The sequence below is a fragment of the Mirounga leonina genome, unplaced genomic scaffold, assembly GCF_011800145.1.
Source record: "Mirounga leonina isolate KUSES-001 unplaced genomic scaffold, KU_Mleo_1.0 Mir_488, whole genome shotgun sequence".
In the NCBI taxonomy this organism is placed as follows: domain Eukaryota; kingdom Metazoa; phylum Chordata; class Mammalia; order Carnivora; family Phocidae; genus Mirounga; species Mirounga leonina.
Genome location: NW_023270777.1, coordinates 3,359,130 through 3,376,463, shown reverse-complemented (window position 1 = coordinate 3,376,463; position 17,334 = coordinate 3,359,130). Strand labels below are relative to the sequence as shown.

General features: G+C 48.5%; 1 protein-coding gene across 4 annotated transcripts in view; it reads left to right on the top strand.

Moving 5' to 3' along the window:
• The window catches only part of PIK3R5 (phosphoinositide-3-kinase regulatory subunit 5), a 64,336-nt gene that overhangs the window by 33,348 nt on the left and 13,654 nt on the right, over positions 1-17,334 (top strand). For 3 of the 4 annotated variants that reach the window (XM_034989589.1, XM_034989590.1, XM_034989587.1), the window contains exons 2-5: positions 8,599-8,714; positions 10,732-10,832; positions 13,125-13,193; positions 13,932-14,070. In XM_034989589.1, coding sequence (XP_034845480.1) covers positions 8,612-8,714; positions 10,732-10,832; positions 13,125-13,193; positions 13,932-14,070 — 412 coding nt within the window. In that variant the 5' untranslated portion in view covers positions 8,599-8,611. Of the gene's footprint in view, positions 1-6,220; positions 6,580-7,803; positions 7,898-8,598; positions 8,715-10,731; positions 10,833-13,124; positions 13,194-13,931; positions 14,071-17,334 lie in introns of those variants that run through there. The other variant, XM_034989588.1, reaches the window with a different exon arrangement.

Here is a 17,334-nt window from a genome sequence, read left to right as displayed (position 1 = left end):
TTCGCTCAGCATGGCGTCCTCAAGGTTCCTCCACGTTGGAGCATGTGACAGGGTTTCCCTTCCTTTTTAAGGCTGAAGAATATCCCATTTTGGTATACACCACATTTTATGTATCCATTCACCTGTCTGGGGACGCTGGGGTTTCTCCTACTGTTTGGCTATTATGAATAATGATGCCATGAACACGGATGTAGAAGATCTATTCCAAGTCCCCGCTTTCAGTTCTTTTGGATATACACTCAGAAGTGGAGTTACTGGATCATATGGTAATTCTATTTTTAATTTTTGGGGAAATCACCAGCACCATTTCACATCCCCACCAGCAGTGCACGAGGGTTCCCATTTCTCCTCATCCTCACTAACACTTCTTTTTGTTTTGTTTTGTTTATAATAGCCATTGTAATGGGTGCGAAGTGGTATCTTATTGTGGTTTGGGGTTAAGATTTTTTTATTTGTTGATTTGAGAGAGGGAGGGAGAGTGCGCATGAGCGGGGTGGGGCCGGGCAGAGGGAGAGGGAGAAGCAGACACCCCCATACCCCCAAATCCCCCAGCTGAGCAGGGAGCCTGACAGACGTGAGGCTTGATCCCAGGACCCTGAGATCATGACCTGAGCCGAAGGTAGATGCTTAAACGCTTAACCAACTGAACCACCCAGGCGCTCCTTACATTGTGGTTTTGATTTGCATTTCCCTATTGATGAGTGATGTTGAGCATCTTCTCATGTAGCTCTTGGCCATACGGGTGTCTTCTTTGGAGCAATGTTTATTCAAGTCCCTTGTCCATTTTTTAAAATTTTGTTGTTGTTGTTGTTGCTCTTCTTGAGTTGTAGGAATTCTTTATATATTCTGGATATTGACTCCTCATCAGATATATGACTTGCAAATATTTTCTCCCATTCTGTAGGTTACCTTTGCACTCTCTTGACTGTGATGGGCAGAGTTTTAGATTTTGGTGTAAGTCCACTTTATCTGTTTTTATTTTGTTGCCTATATTTTTGGTGTCATTTCCAAGAAATCATTGACAAATCCAGTGTGAGGAAGGCTTTCTCTTATGTTTTCTTCTGAGAGTTTTATCACCGAAGCTCTTTACATTGAGGCTCTGATCCATTTTGAATTAATTCTTTGATACTGAATATTCCTGTCTCATAATAGCCTGTGTATTTCCATTTATTTACCTTCTTTTGTATCCCTCCAAAAGTTTTATTTCATCAAAATTTTGCCTATTTTTAAAGCTTATTTTCTCTTATTATTTTTTTCTTGCTATTATAGGCAGGGTCTTTTTTTTCCAATGCAACTTCTGTTTTTTACTCATATAATGGAACAATAATTAATTTCTGTCTTGTACCAAATTTCTGTATTTGTACCAAACCACCTTACCTAATTCTCTTTGTGGTAGCCATGTCTTTGGTTGATTATTTTGGGTTTCAATATAAACATTTTGAAGGTGAAAAAATTTTGAGTTATGCCAGCTCTTTAACCGGCAAAGGTAGAACTCATTGTGAGCCTCAATGAAGGAAATGACATGTGACATATAAACTCTCAGAAACTACCTCACCGCACACACTCATCGTGAAGTTACTCGAAATGCTCCAGCTGAGCGAGACGTGAATCAAAATAAAGAACTCGTAACTAGGGATGACATAGTTTAAAAACAAAGAAACAAATAAACAAAAATAACCAGCAAGCAATGAAGTAAATCAATCCTAAAGCTGCTGCCTCCCCCCGGACCAAACACTGCCATTTTCAGTTATTACATTTACTGTGAATGTCAACAAGATTTATTGAAAGAATTGTGATGTAGTGTAAAAGTAGGTAATACAAATCTGATCCAGATCTGTATTTTAAAAGAAAATGTAATTTTACAACATTTCGATTAAGAGAAGGGCTAAAATCGCAGGTTCAGAAACAATTTTTAAAAATTATATAGAAATTCTCCGGGGCGCCTGGGTGGCTCAGTTGTTCAGCATCTGCCTTCAGCTCAGGTCATGATCCCAGGGTCCTGGGATCGAGTCCCGCATCGGGCTCCCTGCTCAGCGGGAAGCCTGCTTCTTCCTCTCCCTCTGCTGCCCCCCGCCCCCGTTTGTGCTCTCTCTCTCGCTGTGTCTCTCTCTGTCAAATAAATAAAAATTTTTAAAAAATTATATAGAAATTCTAGATCCCGATCTTGGCTAGTAAAATTCTGAATCTGGATTAAAATGAATGATGTTGTCAGAAAGCCTAAATTCACAAAGTTGACACATGAAGAAGTTGAATACTTACACGATAACTTCAAAAGAAATTTAGAAAAGGAGTCTAGAAGTAACCTTGAGGAAGAGCCGAGGTCTCACTGATGGACGGCAGAGGTTGACTCCCACCTAAGCAAGAGGGTGCCATGACTCCCCTGGGTCCTAGGCTCAGAGTGTAGTGATAGATTTGCGACTTTTTAATCTGAGCAAGGCCCTTTCCTGCTCAGAGCCTTCATTTTCTTATCTGTAGAATGGGAAGGTTGCACTAGCTGGCCTCCGGGATGCTTTCCTAGTCAAACAGTCTAGTACGTGTGTGTCTTAGAATAATAGAAAGCATTACTTTTCAAGCCTGACTGCAGCAGAATCATCCAGGGAGTGTTTTATTTCTTGGCCCAGTCTCAAAGCTATCTGGAATTGGGCCATAGAATTGTTTATGCGAAGAAAGCACGCTGATAGCTAATAGATAACATTTACTGAATGCCACTGCTTTTTAAAAACATTTTTCATTAATTTACATCCTGGTTTCTCCTCAGATGGTATAAGTGTTTCTCCTCTTACGAAACATTTTCCATCAACTCACTGTGTGCAGCCTTGATCCCTAGTAGACCCCAAGAACACACCTTGCATGCCCTGTCCTTTTAGGCGATGGTCTCAAATGCAAACCAGGCTTCGACTTTTTATGGTAACATTTGGCCATAGGTGTCATCATTGTGCTTTAAAATATACTAACTACCGACTTCTAGATTGCCACCAAAATGAAAACACAGTTTAACTATTCTCACAGAGAGCCCTCAGAGACCCTCCAAGAGCCCCAGAGATTCTCCACCCTAGTTGAGGAACGTTGGATTAGCGGGGAGGCAGCTAGCCCTGCATTGGCGCACCCTCCAGTACCTAGGAACTGTGACCACACGTGAAGTGGGAACTTGAAACAGGGTAATGAAGGACAGCAAGGCATTGAATAACTACCTGGAAGTATGTTCAAAGGATATGTAAGGCTATGGAAAGGGTTTTAGAACTATGGAGGCCATCCACCCAGCTTCCCCTAATGTTAACAACTCACGTGACTTGGTACAGTTACCAAAACCACGAAATGATCATTGGTCAATACTGCTCACAAAATTGTGGACCTTATTAGGATTTTAGCCATCTTCCTCCCATTAACGTCTCCTTTTAGTTCCAGAATTCCATCCAGGATCCCACATTGTGTCTCCTTGATTTCCTCCCATCTGTGGCAGTTCCTCAGTCTTCCCTTTTATGACCTTGACATTCTGGTGAGGACTGGGCAGTTACGTTACAGAATGTTTTCTCATGATTCAGTTGTCGTTATGCATTTTTTTGGTAAGGATCCTGCAGAAGTGACCTTAGGTCCCTCTCCATGCTTCAGGGGAGATAGGATCTTGAAATGTCTCATTACTGGTAATATTACCTTTGATCATGAGATTAAGGTGGTGGTGGGTTTCTCCACTGTGAAATTATTATTTTTCCCTTGTAATCAATTAATTTCTTAGAGGAAATACTCTGAGACTATGCAAATATCCTGTCCCCTCTCAGAATTTCATCCAGAGATTTTAACATCCATACTGAGGACGGTTATTACTGTGGTGTTTGCCTAATGGTGATTTTTGTATTTTTCTCATTCTGGCCACATTTATTAATTGGTATTCTGTCATAAAGAAGATCTGTTCCTTCTTCATTTATTCTTTTCTTCAACTGTTTATGACATCAGTGTAGAATCATGGGTATTTATTTCATTCTACAAATTATAGTCCAACGCTTTCATTATTTATTTTGTCGTTAAAATTATCCTGGCTTTGGCCACTGGAAGCTCCTTCAAGCTGCTCCCATGATATCTCTGACACTCCCATCTCTTTTCAAGGAATGACTTATTTTCTGGCACTATAAGATGTTCCAGGTTCATCTTCTGTATTTCCTGCCCCGGTCCTGGAATCGGCCATTTCTCTAAGGAGCCCTGGTTCCTTTGAGTGGAGAATGGTATTTAGAAACCAAGACCTGGGCACTAGGTGTGCTCATTACTACTGGGATGTCATTTCCTGGGTCTCTCGGCAGAGCTAGAAAATATATGTATGCATTTTAATGCAAGCAGACACACATCTTTTTCACTTCGGTATGTATCTCTGTGTAAATACATTAAAAAAACTACGAGTTCATGCTGATTTCTCCAACTCCAGTCCAATAGAGTTGGTTCATTCTAGATTTCCCACATTCCTTCTTTGTAACTTCTTTCTCCAACAGTGAGAAGTTGGCTCTCATTACCTATGATATATTTACTTATTTGCTTAGTCATAACACACCCGTAAAGAAGTCTCGGGATTTTAAACACACGTCCCTATGGCAAACAGGTTTAATAATTAGAAAACAATGTTTGTATGTAGTTCTTTTTGTCTTTAGCCTTACAGTATCCAGTCAAAATACTATTTTCCAAAGTTCCTCCATTTAATTCTCTCATCCCCTATCCCTTCAATGCGGTTATGTTACTCATTTATAATGCAGTTGGGTTCCTTTGTTTTGTTTGGATTTTTGTCCCCCTGCCCCCCGCAATCCTAGTTGACTTGAGTTATTCTAATTTGGGGTATGTAAAAATCCTGGCTATGGTTCTAAGAGTCAAAGGGATACCCTAAAAATAGCCCCAAAGAAGTGTTGCCTTTCCTCCTCCCCATCTCATTCTCCTCTCCTTTTCACCCCTTTCTTACCCCAGTATCTTTAGTTTCGGGTGTATCCTTCCTGCTTTGATGGCGAGAAATTTTAAAAGTAGGTCGCAGAAGAGATTCTGCCTTGAACAGTCACATGGAGAAGAGCGGGGGCCAGAGAGGGGAGGTCAAACCACAGGGGACCATAGGAAGGAGCAGAGGGAGGAGTGATGCAGGACCAACACGGGCGGGATCAGTGCAGGACCACATGCCTTGGTGCCTCTGTGATTCCCACCTGTGGAACTAAGGCTTCAAAGCATGGGCCTGGATTATTCCAGAACAGCAGGGAAGCTGTGTGGGTGCCGGCCAGAGCCTGGAGGTATATGCTTCTCCCCCATGAGAGGTAGGCCCTCTACCCCTACCATTCCACAGTGTTTAAGAAATCCTCCAAGAAAGAAGCGCCCTTCTCTGCCCCACGTGGGGGCTGGCCCAGGACAGTCGGACCCAGGCAGACCTTCGACTAGTCCTGCGCATTTGGGAAGATGACCCTGTCTTGCATCATGGGGTCAGGTCAACATGTGAAGAGGAGGTCTCCCTCTGTGCCCTCTGCGGTCACTGCCCACCCCCCCACCCCCCAGCTCCAGGCCTCCCTGTTCTGCTCAGGGTCCCTAGTAAGGACTCACCCTTACTGGCTCAGAAGAGGAACTTGGAGATGGGGGCAAGCCCGGCTGTTGAATGTTTCCACACGACTCCACCGGTGGGTGAGGGGCATTCCCATTCCAGGCAGCAGCTGGGATTTCACAATAGACGCTCCTCTTAGAAGGTGTTCGGGGAAGCCAGGCCTTGCCTGCCAAGTGTTTGAAAAAAAGACATCATCCTTGGGGAGGGAGGGAGTGCCACCTTCTTCCCTCTTCATCTCCACCCCAAAGCCACTAGGGTTCTGCTGACAAGTCACAAGAAACGGCTGATGACTGACTCATCAAACGGAAATGAGGGTGCCAAAGGACCAGGTGGTGAGCCACGGGGCGCTGGGTTAACCCCCAGGGCAGCTCAGCTGAGCATCCCCCCGCTGGGCTCCTACCTGCCTTGGCTCCCAGGGCCCAGTGCCTTGGGCAAGTCCAGCCTCTCAGAAAAGCTTGGGGCAAACTCTAGATGGTGTCAGGATTCCCCGGGGGGTTGGGGGGAGCTGGCACGCCGGGAACCGTGCCCCGTGCCCTTGGGGCTACCTGGCCCATCTGCGGAGAAAGTCTTGATTGTCTTCAGCGAACCGCGGGGGACACTGAGGCCAGGAGATGGGAGTCTCGGGGGCCTGGGGAAGGGAAGGAGTGTGGGCCGGCAGGCGTTGGAGGGGTGCTGGGAAGGCTGCTCCCAGAAGCCCCAGGACACTGTGTCCTGACCCCTAAGGACAGCGGTGCAACAGAGGCAGTTTTGGCTGAAAACATTCATTTGCATCTTGTGTTTACAGTGGGATGCAACAGCTCAGGGTGACTCATGCCTGCCTCGTGACACAACCCAATTGTCCCTGGCAGCAGGGACTGGGCGGAGGGGACTTTAAACCCAGTCAGTGTGGTTCAGCCCTTGTTCCAGGCTAGAGATCACCCAGTTCAGCGAGTAGCGCCCTCCTGTGAGTCCTGATCCCCTCCCTGGAGGGTGGGCAGCTGGTGTAGACAGACGTGGGGGGCTCAAGATCCCTAGCAGCTGGGAAGGTAGGTCTTTTAAAGCAAGATCATGTTACAGCTAATTGAGTTTCCATTTTGGGGGGTATGAACACGAATTGGTTCTCTTTTTCTTCTGGTAACTGGCATCTTGACTGTACTGAGAGCGCACTGTAGCGGCGACTGGAGGAACCCAGACTCCCTGGGTTCCTATCCTGGCTTTGCCACCTCTTCGCTGTGTGGCCTTGGGCAAGTCGTCTAACTTCTCTGTGCCACAGATGACCCATCTCTCCATCCGCCTCCCCAAAGGTGATCCACCCATCAGCCTCCTACTGCTAACTTCCCCTCCTCCCCGCCCCCCCACCCCAGCCCTCCAGGGCCAAGTATCAGCAGAACAGCTACAGTCCAGTTTTTGTGGCTAGTTCTCACCCCTCCCCCTCCCTACAATGAAGGACTGTGAAATGAAGGACTTGAGGCAGGGGTGGGTGGGCAACATCTGAGCTCCCTCCAAGAACCCACCCTGGGACTCACGGGGAGAAATCAGCCTGCGGGGCAGAGGGTCCGTTGATGCCATCCGACCAACCATCCATGCCCCAAAGTCATCCTTTTGAAGGTGCCTGAGCTTCCAGCTTCTGCAACGGATACTGGTAGCCCTGAGTCTGGGTAGGACTAAGCTGGAGAGGGTCTTGTACTGGGGCTCCACTGGAGGCAGAAGGCTGAGGCCTCATCACAAGGGTCCGTTCCCAGGACGCACACCCATGGCAGGCGAGGCAGGGGCCGGAAAGCTTGGAATCTGCCCCGTCTGGCTCAGTGGCGTTGGACTCATTGCCTGGGCCACCCGTGGAGGAGTCCGCAGACAAAAGGCCCAAAGGTGTACTGGGAAAGTTGCCCTGGAAGGGCCCAGGGACATCTTTGGGCTGCCAGATGCCGCCCACGGAAACACCCAGCATGCACGGCCCTGAATCCCCAGTGAGAGGTTTTTCTGAGTTCAGTCTGCCACCTCAACAGCCGGGAGGTGGGGGACCTGGCCTTCTGTTCCAGTGTCTCAGTCCTTGGCAGGCTCGTCCCTGCACCCAGACTTTTGCACATGCTGCCTCTTCTTTCTGGAATGTACTTCCCCTCACTTCTCGATTCCTCGTCCGGCTTCAAGGTCCCTTTGGGGAGGCATCCTGACGACCTAGTGTGGGCTCCCCATTTGGCCTGCCCCCAGCACCATCTGTCTTCACAGCATCACCTTCTGTGACGACTTCTTTCTTGGTCTATTGAACTGTTCAGTGTTAATGTCTGACGCCAAGGAGCACGGCCCAGCGGGGACATCACTGAGGTGGGGAGACGCTGGACAGCTCACAGAGGGCTGATGGTTCCTCGGGTACGTGGTTCCTCCCGGGCTGGGGAAGTAGGAGGATTTGCCTACGTGGGGCCCCTGCGAGCCAGGGGTTCCAGTCACGCAGCTGGGTCCGCGTTCGGATTTCGCAGTTTTGCATGTCGTTTGCATGGCTCAGCTCTGAGCTCCATGCTTCTGCTTGTGGTTTCCTGGTCTGTCCCCAGTTCCACAGAGCTGGACCACTGCTTCCTCGGCTCCTCTCCAGGACCTGGCCTGACGGGCCAGCGACTGGATCTGCCTGGAAGGGGTGAATGCGGGAAAGTGGGAGTGTGCCAAAGCCTGTGGCAGGATGGGCAACATCTGAGCTCCCTCCAAGGGACTCAGTACAATCAAGAGCACGCTTGGCACATCCACTGGGGCATTCTTCCCGTGATTCTGATTTTTGCCCAGGAGTCCTCCTGCCCACTGGGGTCTGGCTTCTCTTGGGCACTCATGGGGACATTTGCCACTGCCCCTGTCCACCTCGCAGCGTCCCGCCCTGACCCTCACTGCCTGCATTGCTGTGCTGCTGGGCCGCAGTGACTGTGAGCTCCCCACCTCCGTGCTGTGCTCTGGGCACCGGAACTACGGCAGGGCTGATCGAGCTGGGCTGCGAGCGCCCATGGACTCTGCCGTCCACTCCGCTAGGCCATTTGCTCCCCCAGCCTGGGGCTCTCCCGGCTGACCGGCGTCTGTCCTCCGTGTAGGCGATGACTCAGGATGCAGCCAGGGGCCACGACGTGCACGGAGGACCGTATCCAGCATGCCCTGGAGCGCTGCCTACATGGGCTCAGCCTCAGCCGCTGCTCCACCTCCTGGTCAGGTAGGTCTGGGGGGGCAGGGGTGGGGCTGGTGGGGCCCAAGAAAGCCCTGGGGGCTACAGTGAGCACTGGAGCGCATACAGAAGCCCGCAGGTTCCGGTTCCAGGACCGTGTGTGGGACCTCCCGTGGGCCGGTGCTCGGCACAGCACCTGATGGAGAGTAGCCCGTCAGAATGTGGCAGTCTGTCTGTCCTCCCCTGACACCTTCCTCCTCCTCCTCAGGGCTGTATCTTGCTTTCTCTGCATGTGCCAGAAGCACAGCTCCTTGAAAAGGTATTGGTCCTGCTTAGAAAAACCACAGCTGCTGGGGACGCCTGGGTGGCTCAGTCATTAAGCGTCTGCCTTTGGCTCAGGTCATGATCCCAGGGTCCTGGGATCGAGCCCCGCATCAGGCTCCCTGCTCGGCGGGAAGCCTGCTTCTCCCTCTCCCACTCCCCCTGCTGTGTTCCCTCTCTTGCTGTGTCTCTCTCTATCAAATAAATAAATAAAATCTTAAAAAAAAAACAAACAACCACAGCTGCCGATTCCAAAAGAACAGCTAGGAATTTGTAGATGGCTCCCCCCAGAGTTCTGTTTAGTTGGTTTCTGGTTCCTTCCAGAACCCCATCTCCTTTTTCCCTGCAGGACAAGGGGGCATGTCAGCTGAGCTTCAGGGAGCGGGAGGCTTCCATGTTTCCCAGGACTGAGAAATGGGCTTATCTGCAGCCTGGGGCAGTTGCATCTCTGAAGACTGGTGCCTACTTGTAATAATTTCTCATGCTTCTGAGATTGTGCACCTCCCATGTCTCACTTGCCTCTCTAACTATCCCATGAGATAGGTAGCCACTGCTCCTTGAACTCACCTGGTTCCTTCCCTGGTTCCTTCCTACCTCAGGACCTTTGCACTTGCTGCCTGGAACAGCACATAGCTGGCTCCTTCTCATCCAGGTCTCAGCCCAAGTGTCACCTCCTCTGAGAGGCTTTCCTTGGTCTTTGGGATTACACAGATGTAGATTAAAACTGCCTCTCTCTGGTTGCTATCACCTCACACAAGTCGCTTAACCTCCCAGGAACCCCACCTGCCTCGGCCATAAAGTGAGAGTAGCGACAACAGGGGCCACTTCCTGAAGGGAGGATGGGAGACTCCGTGGGGCAGAGTGTATGCAAGAGCATAGCACCTTATGGGCACACAGTAGGTGCTCAGTAAATGGTAGTTTGCTTCCTGCCTAGGGTTTGACGGAGCCTAAGCATATAGAATGGAGTGTGTGTGTGGAGGGGCATCATTAAGTAAAAGAAGACAAAAATATCTGACTTTGGCCAATTTTACAAAACCCCGTGTCCACATGAAAACACTGTTAGGGTCTCCCCAACCTTGAAAGGAGCTGGTGCACCTGAAGGCGCGCGGAGCTCAAGTTCCACGAAACTCACGGCTGGTTCCCTTCCCGCCTCGCCCCTACTGCTCTGACCTCCACTACACGCACACGCACACGCGCACACGGGCCCCCATGACCACGCCTTTAATTTCTAGGGGTTTGCCCTTGCTGACTGCAGGGAAACAGAGACCGACACAGGAAGGAAGTCTGGGGAAGTTACAGAATGACCAAGTGCTCACTCGGGCTTTCAAGAGATAAAGGCATGGACCTTACCCCTTTCCTGCGCTCCCCTGCCCCGCAGTCCTGGGAAGCCCCACGGCCAGGAGAGCCTTGCTCTTGCTTCTGTGGGGCCCGCGGGAGCCGCGGCTGTTCTCCTCCTCCTTCCAGCACTCTCTGCCTCTGCGCTCCTTCTCTGCACCTTGCAGGTTCCAGCACCCCTGTGGGAAAGCGGGGACAGGGGAGGCTGTGGAAGAACCGTAGCTTCCCGGCCCATCTCTGTGTCTCTTGCAGGACTAAGACACTTGTCTCGATGAGGCATGACAGAGATGACTGTTGATCCAGAGTTTTCTCAGACTCTTACTTTAGCAAGGAGTGCCCCCGTGCAATCCCCGCGGGGATTCCCGCTGCTCTCCAAACCTGAGCTGAACTCACCTCTCTGCCTTTCCAGCTGGCCTGTGTCTCAACTGCTGGAGCCTGCAGGAGCTGGTCAGCAGGGACCCAGGCCACTTCCTCATCCTCCTGGAGCAGATCCTGCAGAAAACCCGAGAGGTGAGCGCCGGCCGGGGACCGAAGACGCAAGGGAAAGGTCCCCACGGAGTGTCGGTTCTGGGGTGCTTGGCCCGGCGTGGGGCTTGGCAAAGGCACTGGGAACCCCTGACTTTTCTGTTCCAGCACTGCTTGTGGATTGAAGGTTTCTGACTAGAAAGGAGGGGGGAAGCTCTCCCGAATTCCTTTCCTTGAAAAGATCCATAAAAGTAGACACAGAAGAGAAAAGTGATTAAACTGAGACCCTGTCTAAGAGCAGGTCCATAATAAATAGGCTTTTATGACTAAGAAGAGGGGTGTGTTTGAGGCTCAGCTGGGCTGGTCTTCCAGAACAGCTGGGAATCCCTACAGAGGATGCTGGCTCTCGTATAAGGAATTCTTAAGTTTTTTTTCTTTTTCTTTCTTTCTTTCTTTCTTTCCCTTTCTTTCTCTTTCTTTCTTTCTTTCTTTCTTTCTAAATACATGACTGAGTTGGAGGACATGTGACTGTCTCGGCTGTCCCTGGAAAGTCTTGTTTTATCAAGACGCCCAAGGTCCCAGTTCTGGTCCCACCATTTACCTAGTGCTGTTAGACCCTGATCACAAGCAGACCAACTCAGAAAAGCTAAACCACCTTTGGGGTTTATAAACTTTATAAACGCAAATATCAACTACCTTGTAACAATAGGGGAGGACTTGTAGAACGGATGGGGCAGCAGGTGTATTGGACACGTGGTCTGTTCAGGGTAAAGAAAAGGAGAATTCTCAATTTGAGCCTGTGGAGCCCAGCACAGATGGTGGGACTTTCTCTGCATCTTCAACGCCCACGAGTTCCAGAAGGGGCTGAGACCTTTAGCATGTTGACCAAAGAATTCTAAATCACGTGCGTATGTAGTCTGGTGGGTGGGTCAAAGGGATGATGCACCGAAGAATACGTAGACCTTGGAAAAAAATATGGAAAAAATGTTGCCTCAGTTACAGTAAAACAGATGCAAATTAAAACCGTAATGAGACAGTCTTTGCCTAGCAAATTAGCAAAAAAATTATAACGAGCAATGCAGGGAAGGGTAGAGTGAACCCGTGTTTTTGTATACAAGTATGGCATATTAAAATTGGCACCATCCTTCTGGAAAGCAACTTGGCAATGAGCTTCAAAGATCAGAAATATGTTTATCGTCTTTGACCCGTTGATCCCACTTCTTGAACTCGAACCTAGAGAAGTAATCCAAATTATGGAAAAAGGTAATGTGCATAGAGTAATGTGCATTGCAAAAAGATTTAAAACAGCCGGACGATAAGATAATCTCAAATGTCCAAAATGAAGCTAATAAATGACGGAGGTCTAGCAGAAGAAATATTATGCAGGTAATAAAAAGATGGGCATTGTCCAACGGCATAAACAAATTTTAAGGTACAAAAAAATTGCATCAGTAAGATTTATTAAATGGTTTAGTGAAAATTGACTAAACATTTGGAAAAATTCAGAGTGCGTTTCCTAGCGCATACCATACAGCAGATGGCATTCTAAGTGGATTAAAGATTTACATTTACGAAAACGAAGCTTCAGAGAAAAGAAGAAAAAAGATATGAATATTTACATGATGCTTGCATGCCAAAGCAAAAACCTATAAGGGAAAAAAACTGAACACTTCTAATATCGGGACTTCAGGGAAAAAATCTATAAAATTAAAAGATACGCAACAGGGGCACCTGGGTGGCTCAGTCGGTTAATCGTCTGCCTTTGACTCAGGTCATGATCCCAGCATCCTGGGATCGGGCCCCATGTTGGGTTCCTGGCTCAACAGGGAGCCCGCTTCTTCCTCCCCCCACTGCTCATGCTCTCTGTTGCTCTCTCTCTCTCAAATAAATTAAAAAATCTTAAAAAAAAAAAAATACCACAAATTAAAAAAAAAATCTTTATAACAGAAATAAAAAGGAACTGCATTACTAGGAGCGGGGGAAAAGGCGGTCTTAGAGATGATGTAGCAAAACAGAAATTCATTTGTAATAATAATAACAGGTAAGAAGCATGAGGAGTAAAAATATACACACTATGATTTACACGTTTGCAGAGGAAAATACGTAGAGGAGAAATGGTGTCAGGAGAATCGTTGCGACATCAGCTGTGGTCGCTTTTGGAGGGGGGATATTGTGAGGGCTTTTTTTTTTTTTTACCTTGTATTTCCCAAATTTTTGCCTAGTGCTTACATTACTTTTCCCCAGAAGCAAGAAAGAAAAGAAAGGACAGAACGAGAAAGCGCTGCTCCGTTCTGCACCTGTGATGAGCCTCACGCTCCTCTCCTGTCCTGTCCACAGGTCCAAGAGAAGGGCACCTATGACCTTCTCGCCCCCCTGGCCCTGCTCTTCTACTCCACTGTGCTCTGCGTAAGTTCCAGCGCCCGCCAGCAGGGGGAGGCGGGAGGGGCCCCGGAGGGGCGGCCTCACCCCTCCAGAGACAAGCCGGGACCCTTGAAACAGGTGTCAGCCCTCTGATGGCTTCCGAGCGGCCCCCGTGAGAGGCCTCCAGAACTCCATGCAGGACGCCACGGTGCCTGGCACCTCCGGGTTCCCGTGGAGGGCCTGTTCACGAGGCGTGACGCAGGTCCTGCTGAGAGATTTTCGGTCCACCCCATTCTGTACCCCAGGAGTCAGTTCCCCCGGTGTGAGCATCCCGTCTTCACCAGGCCGGTGGCACCCCATGACCGCACCTACGCGGGAGCCAGTCCACTTCCAAGCATAGACCTTTGCCTCCCGTGGGGATGTATAAATAGAGGTGGTTCAGGCACTGAAGACCACTCCCCCAAGCGAGTGGTAGCAATCGCACCCTTAGGCTGACCTCCCCGGTGACAGCTTTTCAGAGAGGCGCTCTTACGTACTGGGTATTATGTGTGGTGAAATCATGGCCCTTACAGTAATTGGGCCCCCCCGGGTGCCATCTTGCCCACCCGTAACTCACTCCCAGTGGTAACTTCCGGTTCTTTCTGACCTTGTCCCGGGACGCCCTGCCGCCAGGAACAGAGTGCCTTCTGTGGCACGTTCCAGAAAGGAGCAGGGTCTGTTCGGGAATATCAGTGAGCTCTCTCTCACCCAGACCTCTCTGCTCGCTGCTCCCTTTCCATCCAGACGCCACACTTCCCACCCGATTCAGATCTCCTTCTGAAAGCAGCCAGAACCTACCACCGGTTCCTGACCTGGCCTGTTCCCTACTGCAGCATCTACCAGGAGCTGCTCACCTTCATCGATGCTGAACTCAAGGCCCCAGGTGAGTGTTGGTGTGGCAGGCGCGTGGGGCCTTCATGGTGCGCAAAGGATCCGATGGCTGACAGAAGTGAACACAGGCGGTAACTCAAGGAGGAATTCTTAGGGGAAGCTGAGCAGGGGTTCAAGGCAAGGAGACCCCACTGCATGGTCTGTGCCTGTGCTCTGGCTTGCCAAAGCGTCTCCGAGACTGCCCAGGTCAGACAGAGGGGCCCCCGCAATACTGACAAGAGGCCTTTGCTTGTCCTCTTTGCCTCAGGAGCAAATGGGGAAATGCGTGTGTGGATCGATTCAGTTCTGGTCAGGGGAGTGACCGGGGCTAGGAATGGACGGGTTGATGGGCGCCATGACAGGTATGGACAAGGGCCTGGGGCCAAGTTTTCACACGTGGGGTCTGGAAAGGAGGAATTCTTGAAAAATTGCAAGTGCTCTAATAAATACGAAAATGAGGGCCCAGCAAACTGTTCTAGAGCAAGAGAAAACCTAAGTAGGTAAGATTTACTGCAAGGTGGCCTGAGAGAGTAATTCATCAATGTCAGTAGCTCAAAGAAAAAACGTCACATAAACATCCTGATAGATGCCCTTAACACATTTGATAAAAGTCAGCATCCATCCCTAATATTCAAAACTCTTCTAATATATGGATACTATTAACACGTGGCAGTATTCTTTACAGCCCACCGTGAAATGCTAGAGGCATTTCCATTTAAGTCAGTAACCTTCCTCCTTGTGCTTATGGGGATTTTGCCTAGGCAAAAAGGCAAAAATAAAGAATATTTCTTCTTCCAGAGAAGATAACATTGTAATTATGCAGAGATCAAACAATTGCTTATCTGTCAAGACTAACAGAATCACCCAAAGAACTGACAGACCTAGTAAACAGGTAGCTAATGGCATTAACCAGTAAGGGAACATAGTGATGGGGGGGAAAAAACATCTGTAATAGCAACTAAACATATAAAAGAAGTAAGAGATATGTGAATTACCTACATAGAGAAACAAACTTAAGGGTAAATAATTTAAGAGATGTGTTGCCAGATTGAGTCAGTATTGTAGTAACAGCAGGTGTTATAGAAATAAATACAAGTATGATAAAAAAAAAATACCAACCATATCTTTTAAAATTTACCAAAATAGATAAAGTCTGTCTGAAAGAATAAATGCTCTCCAGTAACATTTACTTATGCATTTATCATGTATGTATTGATGCATTCTTACAGGAGGAGAATGGGGTATTTCCCATACTAGGTCTTTGAAGGTTGTAACCATAACTATAAGGCTATAGGTATTAAAATAGTGCACTCTTGGGGCGCCTGGGTGGCTCAGTTGGTTGGGCGACTGCCTTCGGCTCCTGCAGTCCCGGGATCGAGTCCCGCATTGGGCTCCCTGATCCCTCTGACCCTCTTCCCTCTTGTGCTCTCTGTCTCTCATTCTCTCACTCAAATAAATAAATAAAATCTTAAAAAAATAAAAATAAAAAAAATAAAATAGTGCACTGCTGGTATAAGAATAGATAGGTTAATGGAACAACATAGAATGGCTAGAAACAGGTTAAATATATAAAGATTTGTTATATGACCAAGTGACATCCTGAAACCAGTGATGAATCAAATCGGTCATTTGATAAATGGTATCAGGACCATTGAAAGACCACTAAAACTGAGTTACAGTTCTATCTCAAAAAAAAAAAAGAGTTCTATCTCAAACATAAAATAAATTTCAGGTAGATTAAAAGTTGGAAGTGTGGAAAACGAGACCACGAATGTAGTAGAAGAGAAGTAGGTTACATGAACCACCTAGAGTAGAGAAGAGATACCAAACGGCTACCCCCTCCCCCAGGCAAAAATGATAAAAGATAAGGCAGACAGATTTGAGAGCATAAAATTTAAAGCTTTTATATAGCTATTCAATCATTAAAGATATAGATACAGAGGTACCGAGGGCAAAAGATGTCGAGTCACTTGCTGAGTTAAAAAGCAGGTCGCCAGAATACTATGTATATTATAAATCTCATTTTTGGGTTTTGTTTTTTTTTTTCCTCTTTTAAAATTTGTACAGGTACCAGACCCTGTTTAGTGCCCACAGCACTTAGTTCTCATCATACACATTGAACACACACAGGACCGGAGTACCAAATCTTATTCCCCAGCAATTCCTAGAACCCTAGAGAGCTCAGGACTGAAGCTGTGTGTGTAAATTCCTTTGCAGGGATTCCTGACTTCCTTCCCCAATCATCTGATTTGTCTCCTCCCAGCCAATCAGCTGAGCTGCCCTCCCCCAAACAGTCAGCCTAGCTGTCTCCTCCCAGCCAATCAGTGGGTCTGTCTTCTCCCAACAGCCGTCTGCGGTTACAAAGGCGCAGAGCCCGGCACAGGTTAGGGTTGGCGGGCCCCAAAGCCCACCTGTTCCTGGGACCTCACTGCATGGTAGAGACTTGGGTGCAAGAATTTAGAAAACCACCAGGGCGCCTGGGTGGCTCAGTTGGTTAAGCGACTGCCTTTGGCTCAGGTCATGATCCTGGAGTCCCTGGATCGAGTCCCTGGATCGAGCCCCGCATGGGGCTCCCTGCTTGGCAGGGAGTCTGCTTCGCCCTCTGACCCTATCCCCTCTCATGTGTTCTTTCTCTCTCATTCTCTCTCTCTCAAATAAATAAAATCTTAAAAAAAAAAAAAAAAAGAATTTAGGAAACCAGGAAGGCCCTGAGGAGAAGGTGCTGGATGAGGACAGGTGCTCAGGCACGTGATGAATAGACAGTTTGCCAGTCTTAACTTTGCAAGGTGCGCTAGGTGAACCAGTTCAGTTCAGGGTTAATCTCTTCCATTCCCTTCCTTCCAACTCCTCCCACAAACCAACGGATCTGCATTGCGTCTGGGCTTCTTGCTGGTGACCAGAATTCCTTTAACAAGAAGGCGAAGCTTTTCTTCCTTTCTATAATGTAGGCAGGACGGATTCAAACTGCAGATACCTTGGCAGGGCCTTCAGTGGCTAAGCAAAGATCCAAGTGACTCTTTCTTACTTTGAAATGGGTACGGGCGGGAGATGTAGGGCTGGGGGAAGCTGTCACCTGCACGCAGGAAGACCGCCTCCCAATGTCAGGTAGAAGCAGCTGGCTCTTCTCCACTGAGTGCACGCTATGCCTTGAGATATTTGGGGAGCGGGCAGCTGAGCGGGGACTCTGTTCTGGGCAGCCCAGTGAGCATGGAGGGTGGGCTGTGGAGGGTGAGGGCCTGACACTGGGACGGGGGGGTTCCAAGCCTGGGGGACAAGA